Source organism: Perognathus longimembris, chromosome 13 (genome assembly GCF_023159225.1).
Source record: "Perognathus longimembris pacificus isolate PPM17 chromosome 13, ASM2315922v1, whole genome shotgun sequence".
Taxonomy (NCBI): Eukaryota; Metazoa; Chordata; class Mammalia; order Rodentia; family Heteromyidae; genus Perognathus; species Perognathus longimembris.
The window spans coordinates 1,085,062-1,105,877 of record NC_063173.1 but is presented as its reverse complement, the minus strand read 5'-3'; the positions used below and the strand labels follow the sequence as shown (position 1 = coordinate 1,105,877).

The following is a 20,816-nucleotide window of genomic DNA, read 5'->3' as shown; positions in this document are numbered from 1 at the left end:
TGTTGAGGAAATAAGGTAATGTACATAAAAAGATAATAATGCAGCGCTAATAAAGCTAAGTTTTCTGGCAGAATGCTTAATAAGTGCAAAGTGGGTACAAGAAATGAAGTGTAAGTCTATGTTTTCTAGAGCAGAGAAACGTGACCTGTGTCTGAAAGAATGTAACATGTTGGGCAAGTGAAGCGTTCCTGACCTTTTTCCTCCATGCTGCTTGCCACTCACGTACAAATCTGTCTTTGGACTACCTGACAAGATTACAATTGTTCTTTGTTAACCTGACACCTACTATGTGCCCATCAGTGAGCAGGCTTACTTAACACTGATGGCCATGCTACTGAACAAGACAAACCGGAGTCCCTGTCCCCACAAGGATGACAACCTGCAAGGGCACACAGAGTACTTCAGCAGAATTACATCAGTGCGTGATGGCTAATGTGGACTGTCAAACTGACTGGACTGAGAAGCATCTAGACTCGTAAAGCATACGAGGTGTGTCCGTGAGATGTTTCCAGACAGGATTAACCCGGGGGAAAGACATTCCTAAATGCAGGCAGCACCATGCACAAGCGGAGGCCCAGACCTCTCTGTGCCAGGGCAGCCTCTATCTGTAGTCACACTGACGGAAGGAGGCTGGCTGGCCACGGAGCAGCGCTGGGACTCGCATCCTGCTTTGGGGCACCGGGACAGAGCTCCCAGAGGAACGGACGGGGGGGGGGGGGGGGGGGGCAATGACTGACAGACAGGCACATGGCTCTCCTAAAGCAGAGGCTCAATGAGGATTTGTTGTCAATGCCTTCCAGGTAGTGGACTAGCATTCCTGCTCTTTATTATTGGACTATGAGACCTTTATCCTAAAGTTCTCTTCGATGTTGACCACACCGCATTGTGTGCTGGGTGCTGTCCATTCAATCAAGGCTGACGCTCTACCACCTGCACCACAGCTCCACTTACATGGTAAAGTTAGTGACTGATAATATGTTATGTATCTTCTTACAAACATAATCATTAACTGACAGACAAAATGCTAGAAAACTGAAAATATGGTCTACCAGGGAGAAAGACATCAGTCATCTTTACATGGACAGTCTACAAAATAACTCCAATTGTCAAGGTCATCAAGAAACATGAGAAACCTTGACAGCCAAGAGCAACCTAAGGAGACGCAATGGCTAAATATAGTATGTGTCAGGATGAATTCTAGAATAGGGCACCTGAATTAAGTATGGACTTTTGTTAGTAATATATTGACATTGGCTCACTAACTGTAATAAATGTACCACCCTAATTAGTTAGGATATTAAGAAGATAAATGTGGGATATACAGAAACTATTTGTACTAGCTTATTGTATTTCTGTCAATCTAAAATGATTCCAAAAAAATTTAAGGTCAGAAAATGCACTTGACACAATAGTAGTACTTTGCTGAAGTACCAAGCTAAGTTTGTAAAATAAGAATATTTAAAAATAAGTAAAGCCAGGAGTGGTGGCACTTATGCTTGTAGTCCTAGTTTACTTGGGGGGCAGAAATCAGAAGGACAGCAGTTAAAGGCTAGCCTAAGAAAAAGGAAACACCTTGTGTTAATTAGCCAGTGTAATGATGCACCTCCAGCTACTCAGGGGAGGGCATACACAGTAGGGCCTGAGTTTGAAACCAGCCCTAAGCAAAACATGGGATGCCTTTCCTGAAAAAATATCTAAAAGCAAAAGGGCTAGATGCATGGCTCAAGTGGTAGAAGGCCTACTTGAGAAATGTAAAACACTGATCTCAAATTCCAGTCCTGCCAAAAAATGAACAGTTAATTTGTGATATCAGCCACAGACACTTCTGAAAAATTAATGCCTTAAATACTACGGGGAATTGCCAGCAATTGCCAGCAAATCCTGAACCAACAGTCCTTTTTCTTTAAACAAAGGAGTTGGTCTTCAACGACATTCTGCCCGATTTCAGTCAAGCTTCAGAGAAACACAGCCACCCTCTGCAAGATCAGCCATCATGAGTTCCTGTCACTAGATCATTTCCCGGGAGGTCTAGTTAAGTGGATGCTATTTTAAAAATATTAATCTCCTCCAGTCACTTCTACACTAATGTTACAGGTCAAGGTAGAAGATCTTGAAAACTGAGCAAAGTGAGTTGCCTCAATCAAACACTGGACAAAGGAAGACTCTGGGAAAATGTCTGGACCCAGCTCCCTAAGATAAGAGCATGTAGCCAGGCCCTGGTGTGCTCCGTCTCTTCAAACGCTCAAGAAACTGTCCCATCTTCTGCCATGTATGATCCGTGGCCTCTGTAGACGCAGCCACAGGCACATGCTCTCCAAGTCTCGGGTCAAGAAAGCCATCGCTCTTACTTCATTGTGCAGGAAGTGCTTTATGCGCGACACTATGAATGATGAGTCGCCAGAACATGAAAATGGAAATGCTCTGCTGAATCACGGATGCACTTAAACAGGACAAATACACAAACTACTGCATTATTAAGCAAACTTTAAGCTGTTCAATTCTGTGGTCTTTGGGGCATTCACCATGCTGTACAATCACCACATAATCTGAGATTCTTATCTTAGAAAGAAATGAATTCAACTAGCTCCCTCCTAGCTCTCTTCTGTAACGCTAATGAATAGCTATTGTTTCCTATGTCTTTTCTGCTGCTTTTCTCCAGCTACCATTCTAAGAATCATTTATACCTGTACCAGTGAGAGAGACTCACTCCAGTGACAGGGAGCTCATCGCCTCCAAAGAACACTCCTATTGGTCCAAAACTCCAATTACTAAAGAGCACCCTCTTAGGGTGAGTCAATACTTGGCTGTCACTACTCGCTCACATGGTGCCACCTCCAGTATTCCCAAACTATGACTGTCAGGCCAGTTATTTTTAAGCCACAGTTTCCTAACTTGTACAAGTGAAGATAACAACACCTACTGTAACAGGGCTGTTGTGAAAAATAAGATCATGCATGCCCCAAATGAGACTCTCATACCCCGCATAATACTAGGCTTTGAGATGGAGTCAATCAGACATCGCCCTTACCACGCTAGACCATTCATCTCCACTTTCCAAGAATTCTTGGTCCTCTCAAGGTATATATTATCTGATTGTGTCACCTTCTCTTCTTGCTGCAATTACCTACAATCCTCCTAGTGATCAATCTAGCTTAGTGAGTGAAGATTCTAGCTTCTCTTCCCTCTCCCAACCCTTCCCTTTTCCTTCCTCTTTCCCTCTTTCTCTTTCTCTTTCCTTCTCCCTGTGCTGCTCCTACCATTATTCTTGACACGTTCTACATTCGTGCAATCGTCCAACCTCTCAAATTCTTCAGTTCCACCCAGTGCAGCCATTTATTCTCATACAAAGAGGAGGAACCTTTGTTTCTTCCAAGGGCCACTTAGGTATTTATAACATCATTGGGGGCCATACCCAATTACCCATCTAGGTCGACAGCTGCAGGAAGTCAGTGAGCGGCATAAGAAAGCCGTACATGCCTGTTTCATCCTGTACCAAATGATTCCACAGGCCTCATTCAGCCTGCAGGCCAGATGTTCCCCACTCCTGCTTTAAATCAGCCAGTAACTTCAGCAGCTTATTTTAAAACCTTCATTTCAAGCATCTCAACCCCTATCACCTGTCATCTTCCCAGATCACTTCCAGCACCAAACTCCAATTCTGGTGATCATCATCAACTTCCAATCCCACTCAGCTGAATAGTTTTCCACTAATCTCGACCTCTTTTCTCTCAGCCAGCTTAGGTCCATGGCTATACATCACTTCTTTATCCCTCTTTTGTCTCTTGAATTCGTGTGGCAAAAACTCCAATTTGGATTAAACTGAACTCACTGTTTTCTCCACCTCTGCACCCAAGTAGCTAAATATATCTGGAGAAATGAACCCTACATGGTAAATAAATGGCCCTCTTAAATGTACAGTCAAAGGATGATTCCTGAACCAGTAGCAATCGGGCATCTAGAAGAATTAGAAATACAAATCCCAAGGAATTCCCAGAATCAGGAATTCTAGGGCAAGGGTCAGCAGTTTTATACCCCTCCCTCCAGCTGACTCTGATACAGGCAAAAATAGGAGAAATATCAGCTTGGTCAATTCACTCTCCAAGTTTGTTATTTTATGCTTTTTCTTTTAAAAAACCTTATATAGAGTCCCTCCATTTTCCAATACCTGGCTAATACCAATACCCTACTAAAAACAGATGCAATCAGAGGATAATTTGTTCACTCTTCTACCCCCAAATTTAGCAAGTGAATCCATACCTGTACCCACATCCATGCTTTCCCATGGGAAGGTCCTCGGCTCCTCCCAGCAGTCCCCAGCTCCACCCAGACCTGAACTCTTCCCTGCCCACCCTGGAGCTCCCATCAGGAGAGGTGGTCACTCCACCTTTCACCCAGACCTACCGCCTCCTCTCCAGCCCCGGTTCAAAGCTGCCACCTGGATTAGGTACAGATGCTGTGGTGCTCCCCCTAACGTGGGAGATGTGGCCCCATTAATAAACCTCCTTATCTACCGTTGCTGTTATGCTTAATGCACTGGGTGAACTTCCTGTGGCGTACCCCCTGTGGTCACTGTAGATGATTTTGGTACACTGGATATTGTATATATGCTTATCTGAACTAGGGAAGGGAAGGAAAAATGAGGGAGGGTATAACAAATAAGACAAGAAATCTACTCACTACCTTATTATGTAACTGTACCCCCTCTGTACATCACCTTGTCAATAAAATTTAATTAAAATTAATAATTTTTTAAAAAGAAATGTACTCACTGCCTTATGTATGAAACTGTAACCCCTCTGTACATCACTTTGACAATAAATAATTATTGAAAAAATAATAAACCTCCTTATAAACGTCCCTCTGTCTGTGACTCTCCGAGTGGTCCCAGGCGTGGCTGGGATGGATTCTTTCAGTGACAACATACATACAGCCTTTCTTCCTGGGACCAAACCACTGCTCTGCACACTGAGCTACACCAAGCTACTGCTGAGTAGCTCCCTCAGAGTAAGTAAAACTCTGACTGTATTACTCTGTGGCCTAAAACCCTTGAACCGATTTTAATGTGATTAGAAAAAAATCTACAACGACATAACCTCACTCCTGTCGACTTACTCACTGTGTTCAAACTAGGCCCAATTTCCTAGCTACTGCTCTTTATGCAACAAACCAAGCTCACTCCCACCTCAGGGCTTTGATAGTTGTGATCTCGTCTCTCTGGAATGTTCTTCCTCCAGATGCCCATACAACTTGCAGCCTTATCTCCCAAGGCTTTGTTCAAATATTTTCTTCTCAGCGAGGCCTTCCTTCATCTGCAGTAACTCATCCTACCATCACTGCTCCCTAGCCTGTCCTGCTTTGGGGTGTATCATACTACTGACCACGGGGGGAGGAAGGGGGGAGGGGGGATGCAAGAGGGGGGGAAAAGTTGGGTTTTTTTTCTGTTTATGTGGCACTGAGGAGAAAAGGTTGTTTTTTTATTTTGGAATTTCCCAGTATAATATAAGCTCCATAAAAAATAAGAACTTAGGCGCTGGTGGCTCATGCCTATAATCTAGCTAAATGAATGAATGACCTTTTCTAGCTACTAAAGGGAGAGAAATCAGAGAATCATGATTCAAAGCTAACCTGGTCAGAAAATCCATCAATGAACCATTTCCAATTAATCAACAAAATGCTAGACTGAAATTGTGGTCCAAATGCATGAGCACCAGCAATGAGCAAGAAAACCAAGCAAGAGTGTGAGGCTCTTGCTTCAAGCCTCAGTATCAGCAAGAGACACAGGAATATTAAGAAGGTGTGATACATAACTAACAATACATGAAGTTTTAACCATCGATTCTCAGGACTATCAAACTGCTATACTTTCTCTTCCACGTGATTCTCCTTCAGAAGGAGCTCTAATTCTTTAGGATGTGGGTGGCAACCTGGGAAAAGGAAGTCTTTCCTTCTTCAGGCCAAGTATTGTCCACCCTAACTCGTCCTTAGACGACTACTTAAAAACAGTCATTATCCTGGCCATCACCCCCGGCTCCTTCTCATCTCAGTAAACTGGACTCAAGCAGAGCATTTCCAAATATGATCTAATAAACAGAAAGTCCAAGAAGACGATTACTTCACCTAATCTGGACAACATATTTTAATTAACGCAAGAGAAGACATTCTTAGCTCCTTTTTTTCAATGCTGCTGAGTCAATTTCCTGGCTTCTGCAGGATTTTTCATAAATTCAAATCTCCAGATGTTCTCCCTATAAATCATTCAAAAGCCAGTTTTACTCCAAAGTTCAAATCTGACTCTGTCCCTGGAACTAAGGATTCTGAGAAATAGAAAAGGCAATGCTATTATGGAAAGGTCATTTTTCCTCAATGGTCTGTACATCTCGTCTAGAAGCCAGCGCAGAGGCGGGGCGCGAGGACCGCTCCGCCAGGACCGCTCCGCCAGGACGCTAGCGAAGCCCCCCGTGGAAGCCCCCTTTCGCAGGCGTCGGGAGCGTCGGCACCAAGGACCTCCTGCAGCAGCTGCGGATATGGGTGGCTCTGGCAGTCTCAACGACCCCGGGAATGGCTGAGGGCTCTTCCACAAGAAATGGAGGAGTGTAATGGAAAGGTCTCGGACACATGACAGGCCGGGCCCTGCATGACTTACGAGGTGAATTCTTTCAAAGAGAGGCGTGTTCAACTTTTCCAAACTTCAGTTTGCTTCATAGTAAAACTGAACTGTACCAATAGTCACCGTCAATAGTACAAAGATATACATACAAGTTTTTGACAATGAGGTGCTTTTCATATTTTAGATGCTCAAATATTACTTTTCTTCTTCATCTGCTATTAGGTCCTTTTAGAAAAGAAACACATTCTGATCAATGCCTAGAACATGAAACCCTTGGAAATTATTATTAACTTCTCAGTGAATGAAAGGGCCTTTGCTTGCTGTATCTGTTTATCTGTTTTACTAGAATGTAACTCTTCAAAGTAGGAATTGCTCTCCTACCAGCTGAGCATTTCCAGTCACAGAGATTCAACTACAGAAATAAGGTCACAGTGAAGTTCATACTCAACAGATAAATGTGCGCCACCTGGGATCTTCCACAAGCATGAACCCGTCACCTTCAGAACAAAGGCTAGGTCAAGGGCCAGGCGATCTCCTGTCATGCAAAATGTACTAATTCCCTTAAAATCTCTGATAAGTTCTCTTAATAAAACAGCATGTTAAAATCAAGTTCTGGGTGGGGTAGGTGTTTAGTGGTAGCTGGTTATTTTGATTGGCATAGGCATTAGGGTGAAATCACTAACCCTTGGAAAGGTGCCTTGGAACATGCCTGGCACCGGTGGGAATGTAGAAGTTACAAGGCAGCCATGGTGCGATGGTAAAGCCTTAATTCGCAGTGACATCTTAAACAAAGCAGTCTTAGTAAAGCAACCCTGTGAATTCAAGCCAGAACTGAAGGAGCAGGCAGAGACAGAGAATCTCTTAGGCAAAGGACGCCTCACAAACTTGACTGCCTCAAAGGATGGTCTTTACTTCTTCATGCTTATTTTACTCTGCATTCACCAGTTTAACAACATCTGAGAGTGAACTTCTGCACTAAGCGAGGAGTTGAGAAGATTGTTTGGGGGAAGGCTCACTTAAGTTGCCCACTATATTCCTGCTCTCTTTAACAGCCAGTAAACTAGAAAAAATAGACTTAGAAGCATGGGCAGCCTAGAAGATGTCCTAGCTAAGCACTACGAGATTTGTCACTAAGTCTCCTACGCATACACTCCTTTAATAAACAGGATTTAGTGTAATCTCACACACAGTGCTCTCACATGACGTTCTCATTAGCAAACACTTGGTCCAAAATGAAATGCTGAGATAATATATAACTGGGCAGAACATATCCAATGCAAATATAGTCAGCTTTGGAGAAGATGATTAAATATCTATCCAAAAATCTGTCATTCAGTTATTATCCAACCAGACCATAGTTCTCCCACATGGTTCATTCATTCAATCATTCATTCATTCAATATTGAGCAGCTAATCACAGCCAGGTTGGTGTTATATGTTAGAGACAAAAGGATAAATTAGAGCTACAAGATACCAAAACATATGGACTTTATATTCAATTCTTGCTCTTAGAATACCTCAAATATTTACCTCAATATATACCACAAAAAATGCCTCAAATATTTCACTTTTTTGTAATAAAAAATCGTTACAATTTCAGCATCAGAAACCATCCTGATGAGGACAGAAAAGTCCATAATATAGAACAGTATTTCTAACTGAAATCCTAGAGCACTTTTCAAATTGAAATCGAAAATGTGCTCCACAGTATTGAAATGATTAAAAGAATTACAAAATAAAACTATATACACTGTTATAGCATTCGTTTTGAAAGTCTAGATGGAACAGCTGGTTTCCTATCTCAAAACGAACGAGCCAACAACAAACCACAAAAAAAGTAGGAAAAAATGAATACAGCCAATAGCACCAAAGGGACTGGAAGAAATTAAACATAATAAAAATACCTGAGGTGCGGGGAAAGAGGAACCCTTCTCCATTGTTGGTGGGAGTGCAAATTAGTACAACCACTTTGGAGAACAGTATGGAGGTTCCTCAAAAAGCTCAACATAGACCTACCCATATGACCCAGCCATACCACTCCTAGGCATCTATCCTGAACAGCAGGTCCCAAGTTATCAAGAAGACATCTGCACTTCCATGTTTATCGCTGCACAATTCACAATAGCCAAAATATGGAAACAACCCAGATGCCCCTCCACAGATGAATGGATCCAAAAAATATGGTACCTATACACAATGGAATACTACATAGTGATTAGAAATGCTGAAATATTGTTATTCGCAGGGAAATGGTCAGAACTTGAACAAATAATGTTGAGTGAGTCAAGCCTAGAACACAGAAAACAAAGGGGCATGATCTCCTTGATATATGACTGTTGGGGTGGGGGGTGGGGAGAGCCAGTAGAGACCAGGTCTGTGAAACCAAAAACTGCTTGTCAAATGGCATTTCCCTCAGGTTTGGGTCAGCGACCCCACATTATGTAATTAAAACCAAACAACTACTCAACATATAAAGGTCAAAAATAGACCTCTCAGTGGATCACAATAGCTCAAAAGCTATGTGTGTACGTTCATATAAGACAAGGAGAAGCAAACTCTATTGTTGACGTTACATTTAAAGTCCTAAGTGAATTTCCTTTGGCGTAGGCTATGTGGATACTGTATATGTTTTTGATACACTGTGTATTGTATATATGTCTAACTGATCTAGGGAAGGGAAAGAAAAACAGGGTGTAAGATATCACAAGAAATGTACACACTTCCCTATTATGTAACTGTAGCCCTTTTGCACAACACCATGTCAAAAAAATTTTTAATTAATAAAAAAATTAAAAAAGAAACAAAAAAATTCTAAATCTTAAAAAAAAAAATACCTGAACCAGATGAATTAATAGTTAAGTTCCAATGTACCTTTAAGGAAACAGTAATTCTCAAAATAATTTAATCTGTTTCAGATGAAAATGATGCTAGTCATTTATGATGCTCAGGTACTGTACTGAGCATTTTTCATTAATTTGTTTAATCATCCCAATACCCCAATGAGATAGATGCATTTATTAACATCTTTCTACAGGTAAGTATCATAGAATAAGATGGGATTTATTTGGAAGATTTTGGAGAAAAATTACTAACCCTACCCCCAAAAAACTACTCCAAGAAATACTAGATATTATTGTCACTTATTGTAAAAATCAAAAGATTAATCTATAGCTAATCAGTAATTTTAAAAATCAGGAAATGTATATGCCTTATTAGCTTAAATTAAAAATTAAAGAAAAGCTACAATGTTAATAGTAGAAAGGCATTTCAAAACATTCAGCATCTATTCCTAGCAAAAGCTTGCAACAAATAGAATTACTATATTCACTATTTAAAAAATGAACTATGCAACTAGTGAGCAAAGACATGAGGGGTAAAACTAGAGGAAAGGAAAGGAGGGAGGACAACATCCAAGAAGAACTGTACTCAGTACCTGGCTTATGAAAGGATGGAATGGCAACACCTGTGGAACTCTTTACTAACAACAATAAAATTATATTTAAAATTCAAAAACCAAAATTTAACAAAATATTCTGAAAAGTAAATTAGTGAATTTTCCCACCTCTGAGATTTTAATCAACAGAAGAAAATCATAAACATACTAAGTATATATAAATTTGTGGATATGTACATCCTCATTTATACTGATGTATATGTTAATAGACATAATAAACACGTAAAACAAACTTGCATTTCACAAACAACTCCAGAGTAAATACTAAATGCTTACCAACAGGCTGATGGCAGACTAAATACTGTTTGGCACACATTGCGCTATCATTAATCACTTAAAAATGAATTGGAGATGGGGCTGGGAAGGTGGCTTAGTGGTAGAGCGCTTGCCTAGCATGCAAGAAGCCCTGGGTTTGATTCCGCAGCACCACATAAACAGCAAAAGCCAGAAGTGGCGCTGTGGCTCAAGTGGTAGAGTGCTAGCCTTGAGCAAAAAAGAAGCCAGGGACAGTGCTCAGGCCCTGAGTCCAAGCCCCAGGACTGGCAAAAAAAACAAACAAACAAAAACTGGAGAGATTTTCATATAAAATGTTGGACATGAAAAACATAACTGGGGAGAGAGTGAGGGAAGGAGTGACCTTGTAAAAATGAGTGTACTCTACCTGACTTATGTAACTGTAATCCCTCTGTACATCATCTTTATAACAATCATAAAAAATGTTAAAAACAAACATGATAGAGAACCATGAACTGTGTATCATTTCTACTTCAACACTGAAAAATAATTTAAATCATATACACATATAGAGCTATGATACAATGAACAAAAAAAAAGCATGGAAAAACATATGTGGACACAAATGGGACTGGAGATTGTCAGCATGGGTGAGCGGGTGACTACATGCAGCTCATCTGGAAAGACACTGTGTGCCTGGGTGGGTTTCTGGCAGGAAACAGGAAAAAGAGTCTGAGAAAGAAAAGCCAAAAAGTACAAGGGGAGAAAAGAATTACCCAAGATAACTCCAGCATTTTATTTGTTTAAATTATATTGCTGCAAAACTGTGCTTTTATCTGTATAAACACATAGATATATCCGTCCAGGCAGAGAGTAGAGACGCTAAGAATCCTCGTCTGCTATTTTACTCACAAACCCGCACCCCTATTCTCCCTTCTGGGGAGAAGTGTGCAGGCCCTGGAGCTGCTAGCTGTTTATTCCGCTCTCCTCCAGCACTCAGTGAGGGGCCTAGGCAGATCTTTCCACACATCTGTACCTTCCTCATCTGTTACGAAAACACGTGGGGATGCTCCTCATCACTAAACTTGAATACAGAACACCAACTGAAGACGGGCGTGGGCAAAGATGCCTACTCCCACACAGGACACACACAGGACACAGCGAGCTATCACAGCTTCATAAACTGTGTCTCAACTCCTCTTATGCAGAATAGTGAGACAAGTCTATTTAAGAATTCAGTCAACAGAAATGTAAGACCAGGTAACAGCTAACAGGAACCATCACAAAGCCGTATTCCAGAATCAGACTACATTAGAGAGAACAAACTACCAGCTTTCACTTCTCGCTAGCAGTTTGGCAGTCTATAATTTTAATTGCTACCTGAGAGCGGGTTTAGCAGAGATAAGCAAATAAAACGCCTCCTGTTCCCTCAAAGTGGGTTATTATATCTGAAACTTAAAGGTTATTGTAGTTAAAACCCTTACACATTCATCCCACCTTTTTCCTGAAGCTGCCACAGAGAAAACTTTATTTGTTGAACAAATCCTTTTCAAACAGAAAGTTAAAAGTGAAACTATTTACTAACGGGAAGAGAATTCGCCTGTAGACGGCCAAATCAAGATGTCTTAGGGAAAAAAAACTCTACAAAGAGTAAATTAAAAGTCACAATATCCTGAAAACCTCTCTAGATGACAGAGAAAGAGGAGCCAGCTGAAGGCTCACAGATCCGACTGCATGGTCAAAGTTTTTTATGGAAAAGCCTAGAACATTTTTTGCAGTTCTCATTTTGCCAGATGCAAACAGAAATACATGTAACAGAAAGAAATAATAATAACTTGGCTCTCTGCAACCTTTAGAATAGCTGAATTTGTTTGAATACTATGATCCTGTACACGAAAGCGCAAAGATTTCTGAACCCAACATATGACCAGATGAATGCAGCTTTTTAAAGATGGGACACCGTGGCGGCCGTGCAGCAGGTGAACAAACAGGTATAATGTGGTACTCGGCACGGATTACAAAACTATAACATCCATGAATTAAGAAAATAGGCTGTGTAGCTAGGCGGTCTGGGTTTCAACACAGGCTCCCACTGCCTCGGGGCCTCAATTTTCTCATCTGTATCTAGAAAGAATATTTCTCTCACACGTGGATGTTGCGAGGCATAAGAGTGAAGTACTATAAAGCATTTATAGTAATTCCTGATGGCACAAGGTAAGTGCTCTATCAACCACAGCTACTAATTGCATACAAGAAAAACTGCAAGTAGAAACTACTTAAGAGGACAAAAAATAGTATAGGGAAACAGAGGTGAAAACACAGAAGAGACAAACATACCCAACTAAACAGGTCTCTGAAGGAAGAAGACTGAGAAAAGGAAAAAAATAAAAGATAAATATAATTGCTAGAGCTTGGTGCAAGCAGAAAAAGAAGAGGAGTAGGCAAAGGTAGTGGAGGAGGAGGAGGATGAGGAGGAAGAGGAGGAGAGGGGGAGAAAGGGAGAGGAGGAGGAGGCAGAAGGGGAGAGGAGGAGGAGGGAGAAGGGGAGAGGAGGAGGAGGAGGAGGGAGAAGGGGAGAGGAAGAGGAGGACAAGGGGGAGGAGGAGGAGGATGTAGATTAAACCAATGTGTGTGGCTCTGGCTATGGTAGGGCCAGGGCTGAGACTCCTCCAGGATGTGGAAATAGACTTCTCCCCGTGGCCACTGGAAAATTATACACCAGCAATCAAGAAGGTAGGAGACAATGGCAATGCTGAAGAGTCCTAGAAAAAGAGACTGGCCTCCCCAAATAGTACTGACCTATGATTGTGTAAGATGAATAAAGGGCTGGGAGCTGGTGGCTCATGCCTGTAATCCTAGCTACTCAGAGTTCAAGCCCCATGACCAAAAAACAGACAGACATGAATAAAGGTAATTTTGACAGTACGGATAGTAAACATTAGACTAGCAAGACAACAAAGAGAAATTAAGCTGAAAAGCACAACAGCTAACAAGGAAAGTATTTTTTGTAGAAAAGAAAATTAACCCCAAAATGAGGGAAATAAAAGCAAAGAGGAGACTATTATTTGTTGAATATTATATACCTGTAACTGCCCTTGGGTACTCCTAATAATTCAACTTAATCATTTCTCACAATATTCCCAGTAGAAGGAGACGTGTTATCCCCACGTTATTTTATAAGACTAGGCTGGGTTAAGGAATTAGCTTGAAGTCTAGCTTTCCAGTTTACTTGCACATGACGCTTTCGGACTGGAATCTAGAGGAAGAACTAGCCTATCGGCAAAAGTAAGACATTTCAAAAAGAGGAAAGAAAACCCTAAGTGCAGTGGGAGAAAGCCAGAGTGATTAACACCTATCTGACGACAACACAGGTCTTTTAGAAAATACGAAAGGGGAAAAGAGTATTTTCACACAAAAAGCTAACCCATCTCTCAGTGTGAGAACAGGCGGGATTAGTGGGGACGACTCTGTACCTCTCCAGGGCTCTCCACTGGCACAGCAGTTAGAATTCTCAGTAGCAAGCCTCACTTGCCACTCTCCTCATCATCATTCAGTTACTCCCCACCACTAACAAACTTTTAAAGGATGTGGAAAAACACAACCAAAGGAAATTATCTAATTAGCTTATATTCCTCAAACTAGAGGGAACAATAATATTTTTAAACACCGCTTCTAAAAATAAGTGCTTATTTTATAGCTCATTAGAACACGGCTTTATTCTCCATTGAAATTCTTCACTTTTCACATCTCAAAATTTGTAAAATAAATGACACTTCCAATGCCAGTTAAAGAACAACATTGACACCTTGTGGTGAACATCCTGAAGTATCAAGCATACCAGTGATTAAAGGGCTCCTAATTAAATGTCTGCTTCCCTGAAAACAAACCTTTAATCTGGAAATTCCTAAGAACTGAAATGGAAAAGTTCAACTACTATCACACACTTGCAAAGAGCTCTTAATAATCTGGCAACACTGAAACTATTCTAAATCCTCAGCTCTGAACCACAAGACTAGAGTTAAATCTCAGGTTAATTGTTCTGCTGAAAGACAGCACAGCAGCCCCATAGGAAGGAGCTTCGGGCCCAGGTTTTAGGTGCTCCAAAGTCCTTGCTTCCGTCAGGATGTCCTCTTTCTTTCTGATGCTCACAGACAAAACTGTAGAGGGAACAAGGGGCCGATTGCTACAGTGAACGTGCCTAGCCAAGTATAACCTCAAAGCAAACCCTCTGGGGCCTAGGTTCTCATCTTGACTCCCACCAGCTCCGAGAATTTGAGAGCTAAGTAACAGTCAAGAACTCAGGCTATGTTTTCCAGTATAATTACACACCAATTAGCTACTTTTATAAGCCAAGAAAGACCAGGAAAAGAAAATGTGTGCCTTATGAAGGGTCCCCCTCCAGAGACGATGCGCCTGGGGGAGGGGACACGGGGAGCCGTGGAGTACCCGGATGGACAGACAGGCACACGAATTTCCCAGCAGGCACCTCAAATCTGTATGGCAAAAACCACAGGAAAAGCGAGGCTGTTCGTGGAGCAGATGAGGGGGACTTGCTCCTCGTGTCTGAGAGATGGTTCTCGTTTGCTTTGTGCCTTCAGAAAGTAAGTCACTTACCACCTGGCAACCTCAAGTCAAGACAAAGGCAAAAAAGCCACAGCCCTGATAGTGAACAAAGTTTCTGAGAGAAGAAGTAATTGTGAAAATGCCTGTGAGCTTCCCACAGCGTTAACATGGCGGCAGGCTCCATTTCCTCAGGCATCAGAGCCGTTCGGTGGAGGGCGGGGCCTCCGGGCCCAGCGGGCAGCGGCTTCTCCAGGATGGGCCGCGTGGCTAGCTCGGTGCGCTGGGTGTGCTGGGTGCGCTGGGTGCCCTGGGTGCGCTGGGTGCGCTGGGTGCGCTGGGTGCCCTGGGTGCCCTGGGTGCGCTGGGTGCCCTGGGTGCGCTCGGTGCGCTGGGTGCGCTGGGTGCGCTGGGTGCCCTGGGTGCGCTGGGTGCGCTGGGTGCGCTGGGTGTGCTGGGTGCGCTGGGTGCCCTGGGTGCGCTGGGTGCGCTGGGTGCGCTGGGTGCCCTGGGTGCCCTGGGTGCGCTGGGTGCGCTGGGTGCGCTGGGTGTGCTGGGTGCGCTGGGTGCCCTGGGTGCGCTGGGTGCGCTGGGTGCGCTGGGTGCCCTGGGTGCCCTGGGTGCGCTGGGTGCCCTGGGTGCGCTCGGTGCGCTGGGTGCGCTGGGTGCGCTGGGTGCCCTGGGTGCGCTGGGTGCGCTGGGTGCCCTGGGTGCGCTGGGTGCCCTGGGTGCGCTCGGTGCGCTGGGTGCGCTGGGTGCGCTGGGTGCGCTGGGTGCCCTGGGTGCGCTGGGTGCCCTGGGTGCGCTGGGTGCCCTGGGTGCGCTCGGTGCGCTGGGTGCGCTGGGTGCGCTGGGTGCCCTGGGTGCGCTGGGTGCGCTGGGTGCCCTGGGTGCGCTGGGTGCCCTGGGTGCCCTGGGTGCGCTGGGTGCCCTGGGTGCCCTGGGTGCGCTGGGTGCCCTGGGTGCGCTCGGTGCGCTGGGTGCGCTGGGTGCGCTGGGTGCCCTGGGTGCGCTGGGTGCGCTGGGTGCGCTCGGTGCCCTGGGTGCGCTGGGTGCTCTGGGTGCGCTGGGTGCGCTGGGTGCGCTGGGTGCGCTGGGTGCGCTGGGTGTGCTGGGTGCGCTGGGTGCCCTGGGTGCGCTGGGTGCGCTGGGTGCGCTGGGTGCGCTGGGTGCGCTGGGTGCGCTCGGTGCGCTCGGTGCCCTGGGTGCCCTGGGTGCCCTGGGTGCGCTGGGTGCCCTGGGTGCGCTCGGTGCGCTGGGTGCGCTGGGTGCGCTGGGTGCCCTGGGTGCGCTGGGTGCGCTGGGTGCGCTGGGTGCCCTGGGTGCGCTGGGTGCGCTGGGTGCCCTGGGTGCGCTGGGTGCCCTGGGTGCCCTGGGTGCGCTGGGTGCGCTGGGTGCCCTGGGTGCCCTGGGTGCCCTGGGTGCGCTGGGTGCCCTGGGTGCGCTGGGTGCGCTGGGTGCGCTGGGTGCGCTCGGTGCTCTGGGTGCGCTGGGTGCGCTGGGTGCCCTGGGTGCGCTGGGTGCGCTGGGTGCGCTGGGTGCGCTGGGTGCCCTGGGTGCGCTCGGTGCCCTGGGTGCGCTGGGTGCCCTGGGTGCGCTGGGTGCGCTGGGTGCCCTGGGTGCGCTCGGTGCCCTGGGTGCCCTGGGTGCCCTGGGTGCGCTGGGTGCGCTGGGTGCGCTGGGTGCGCTGGGTGCGCTGGGTGCCCTGGGTGCGCTCACGCGGCCCAGCAGCCTGGGTGCAGCCCCTCTTCTCCCGAGCATGTCAGAGCCCTCCCGCCGCGTCGTCTACACCCGCGCCTCCGCTGCTCCAGTCGGCACCACCCCCAACCCTCCTCTTCCCTCAGACCTCGAGCCTTTTCTTTTCTCCAAAAGGATCGTGCAATCTCATACTTAGAAAACATCTTCAAAACAATCCCATCTTAGCCTCCTTTTACTGAGAGGGGGCGAAGGCGGTCAAGATCCGCTAGGGGCTTGGTCACATTTCAAGCTCTTTCTAGACACTGCTTGCTCATTGCCATAAGCTCAAGACAAAGCATACACATGCGCACGCGTGCTTTATACCTCCACCTTCTAATGAGGAAATCTCATCTGCTTTGTTAAATACCCTAAGCCACCCAAGTGACAACACACCTAAAACATGAAGCAAAAGTTATCAAATATAGGCCATGACTTTAGTCAAAATCAACAAACCAATTCATAAGCAGGCTAATGAGCTAACGAGTCTTCTCAAGCCAGAGACGGTGCTCAGGCCCTGAGTCCAAGGCCCAGGACTGGCAAAAAAAGAAAAGAGTCTTCTCAGAAGTAATTAAAAAAAAACAAAAAACTCCAATAGACACATGAAGAAATGTTCAATTTCTCTGCAAATCAAATCAACATTGAGATTCCACCTCAGACAAGCCAGAATGTCCATTATCAAGAAAACAAATGATATCAGATGCTGGCAAGGATCAACCACTCTGGAAAGCAATATGGTGGTTCCTCAAAAAATTCAACATAGGACTACCCTATGATCCAGCAATTCCACTCCTGGGCACTTACCCAAAAGATTACAAACCAGAATACAATAAAGCCACCAGCACAACCATGTTTATTCCATTACTATTCACCATAGCCAAGGTACAGAATCAGCCCACATGCCCCTCAATGAGCAAATGGATTAAGAAAATGTGGTATATATACACAATGGAATTTTACTCATCCATTAGAAAGAATGATACTGTACCATTTGTAAAGAAATGGAAAGACCTGGAAAAAATTAAGTGAAGTAAGACAGGCCCAGAAAGACAAATGACACATGTTTTTGCTGATATGTAGAAGCTAGATTTAGCTTATAAGTAAGTATGTTGGGTAGTATGCACATATATACAGATGTATGAACCAAAATACAGTAGATTCGAGGGAGAATTCAAATATTGTAACTCCTCGGAAAGGCAAAGTCAAAGTTCAGCAAAAGAAAACAGGATGCCAGTACTCCACAGGAGTGTAGCCAAGAGAAAGGGGTGGGCAAATGAAGAGGAGGACGAAGGAGAAGGCTGTCAAGAACCCAGGTGTGGTAAGGGAGAGATGCGTGAGAATGTGGAGAGGGATGAAACTGATCAAGACATTTACATAAATATTTATTTTATTTGTGTCGCTCCTGGGGCTTGAGCTCAGGGCCTGGGCACTGTCCTTGAGTTCCTATTGCTCAAGGCGAGCACTCCACAGCACCACTTCTGGCTTTTTCTGTTGATGTGGTGCTGAGGAATCGAACCTGGGACTTCATGAACACTAGGCAAGCACTCTACCACTAAGCCACATCCCCAGCCCCTAAGATATATTATATTCATAAACTGTTTGGTTAAATGGCAACTCCTCTGCACAGCTACTTAAAGATAATAATAAAAAATATGGAGTATTAATCGTATTTACTCTTTGTCCTGAAGATTAAATGTTATTAGTTGTTAAAATTTTAGTGTCCAGCACAGAACAAACGTTTAATACATTTTTTGCCAGTCCTGGGGCTTGAATTCAGGACCTGCGCATTATCCAAGGCTTCCTTTTGCTCGAGGCTAGCACTCTACCACTTGAGCAGCACCACTGTGGCTTTTTCTGTATATGTGGTGCTGAGGAATCGAATCCAGGGCTTCATGTATGTGAGGCAAGTACTCTACCACCAGGCCACATTTTTTTAGCCCTGCCCCCCCTGACCTGCGGGAGAGACGGGGGGAAGGCACGCCCCGACCAGACGAGCCAAGAAAGGAAAGGGTCCACAGGCCGGCTGCACCCAGCCCTCCCTCACCGGAGGACAATCAGACTCTATGGGAGTCAAGTCAGAGCAAGATCTCGTTTATTGAGGGGAACACATGTAATTTATAAGGCACAAGAGCCAATCAGATCAAAGATAGGCAGGAAGGGGAGGGGTGTACATGCACCTATCTAGGGACTTGGCATTATGGCTCAAGTGGTAGAGCACTAGCCTTGAGCACAAAGAGGTTCAGGGGCAACTCTGAGTTCAAGCTCCACAACCAACCAAAAAAAAACAAAAAGTAATATAGACAGGTGGAAAGTTTCATTGATCAAGATATATTGAACTCATAAAGTAACATGCTAAATTGTAACCTCTTTGTACAACTACTTAAAGATAATTTTTAAAAATTAAAAGGGTAATGCATCTAATCCAAGTGACCACACATTACATCATTTTGAAGAGAAAAATACCAATTTCACAACTTTCTAATGTTTATAAAATAATCATTCTCCAAACATCCTTCTGGACTCTTCTCTAGTAGCTAAAGATATCTAGAAGTCTAAAATTTATGGTATGTGTGTAAACACTAAAAAATACTGCCAAGAGTAAATTTCAATAACAATCTGTCAAGTAGGATGAGCAAAGCAAAGGTTGAAAGTCACTATTAACTTTATTTTGAGATGCATTTGCTTCAGTAGCTTGCCCCTGGGAAAATACCTTAGATGAGCAACCACACATAAAACTAAAGCCAAGGGCTGGGGATATGGCCTAGTGGCAAGAGTGCTCACCTCGTATACATGAAGCCCTGGGTTCAATTCCCCAGCACCACATATACAGAAAATGGCCAGAAGTGGCGCTGTGGTTCAAGTGGCAGAGTGCTAGCCTTGAGCAAAAAGAAGCCAGGGACAGTGCTCAGGCCCTGAGTCCATGGCCCAGGACTGGCAAAAACAAAAAAAAAACCCTAAAGCCAAAATTTATAAGTTTTCAAAATTAAGCCTAAACACTATACGAATATAGAGAGTAGGAGAGTTTAAACCTCTTGGCATCAGATTCTTACAATGCTTGTTTGGCTTGCTCACCATGAATCTTTGAGATGAACTGTGGTTCAGAACCATAGTTATGTTCAGGGCTCCTGAAAACTTGTCTAGTGGTTGTGAAGGTTTTGGTCTAGTGGTTGTGAAGGTTTTGGTAAGTATGAATTTTGCACCTCTCAGTGCTCCTCTTTGCAGTCCAGAAGACCAGCCAGTAGTTATGTCTCTGTTTTAAGATGATGGACTTCCAGCCAGGCACTGGTGGCCTGCAATCCTAGCTACTCAGGAGGCTGAGATCTGAGGACAGAAGTTCAAAGCCAGCCTGGGCAGAAAAGCCCATCAACCTTTCATCCCCAATTAATCAACAAAAAGCTGGAAGCAGAGGTGTGGCTCAAGTGGTAGAGTGTCAGCAGTAAACAAAAAGCCCACACAAGAATGAGAGACACTGGAGTTCAAGCCTCAGTACTGGAAGAAAAAATTTATAAAGAAAAAAAAAAGGAGAAGAAGGAGAAAGAAGAAGAGGAGGAGGAAAGAAAAAAGACCACTGACTTATAACTCCTCTGTCCCTCTCTGCTCAAGGAAAGGAAAAGATTTTTCCAAGGTTTTGTGAAAGAGATAAACTTAAATCACTACAGCTAGAAAATTTATGAAGCTTTCACTAGAAAATGTTAAGCTGGGTAACAGCTTCTAACAGTCCTATATATTCTTTTGCAATGAAATGTCACAAACTCATAATGAGCAAGATTCTTTAAAATTCAGGAAGACTGTAAGAAATTTCTTACCGTAGCAAAGAAAAGACATCATAAGAATTGCGAACACAGTTCTGATCCACCTGAAGAATGTTCTTCTGAGCATTTGAATAACTCTGAAAGATAGTGATCAAGAAAGCAGCCATTGAAAACAAAATAGTATTTGTGCATACATTAATCATGTTTTGCCTTTTAAAAATATCACAAGGGCTGGGGATATGGCCTAGTGGCAAGAGTGCCTGCCTCAGATACACGAGGCCCTAGGTTCGATTCCCCAGCGCCACATATATAGAAAACCGCCAGAAGCGGTGCTGTGGCTCAAGCGGCAGAGTGCTAGCCTTGAGCGAAGAAGCCAGGGACAGTGCTCAGGCCCTGAGTCCAAGGCCCAGTACTGGCAAAAAAAAATAAAATAAAATAAAATAAATAAAAATATCACAAGCTGTGCTCATGCCTA

The 20,816-nt window shown here is 44.3% G+C and overlaps 1 protein-coding gene across 1 annotated transcript in view; it reads right to left on the bottom strand.

Annotated features, from left to right (window-relative positions):
• The window catches only part of Uvrag (UV radiation resistance associated), a 249,916-nt gene that overhangs the window by 159,231 nt on the left and 69,869 nt on the right, over nt 1–20,816 (bottom strand). The window contains 1 exon segment of the mRNA XM_048360028.1: nt 20,396–20,478. Within this exon segment, the coding sequence (XP_048215985.1) occupies nt 20,396–20,478 (83 nt within the window).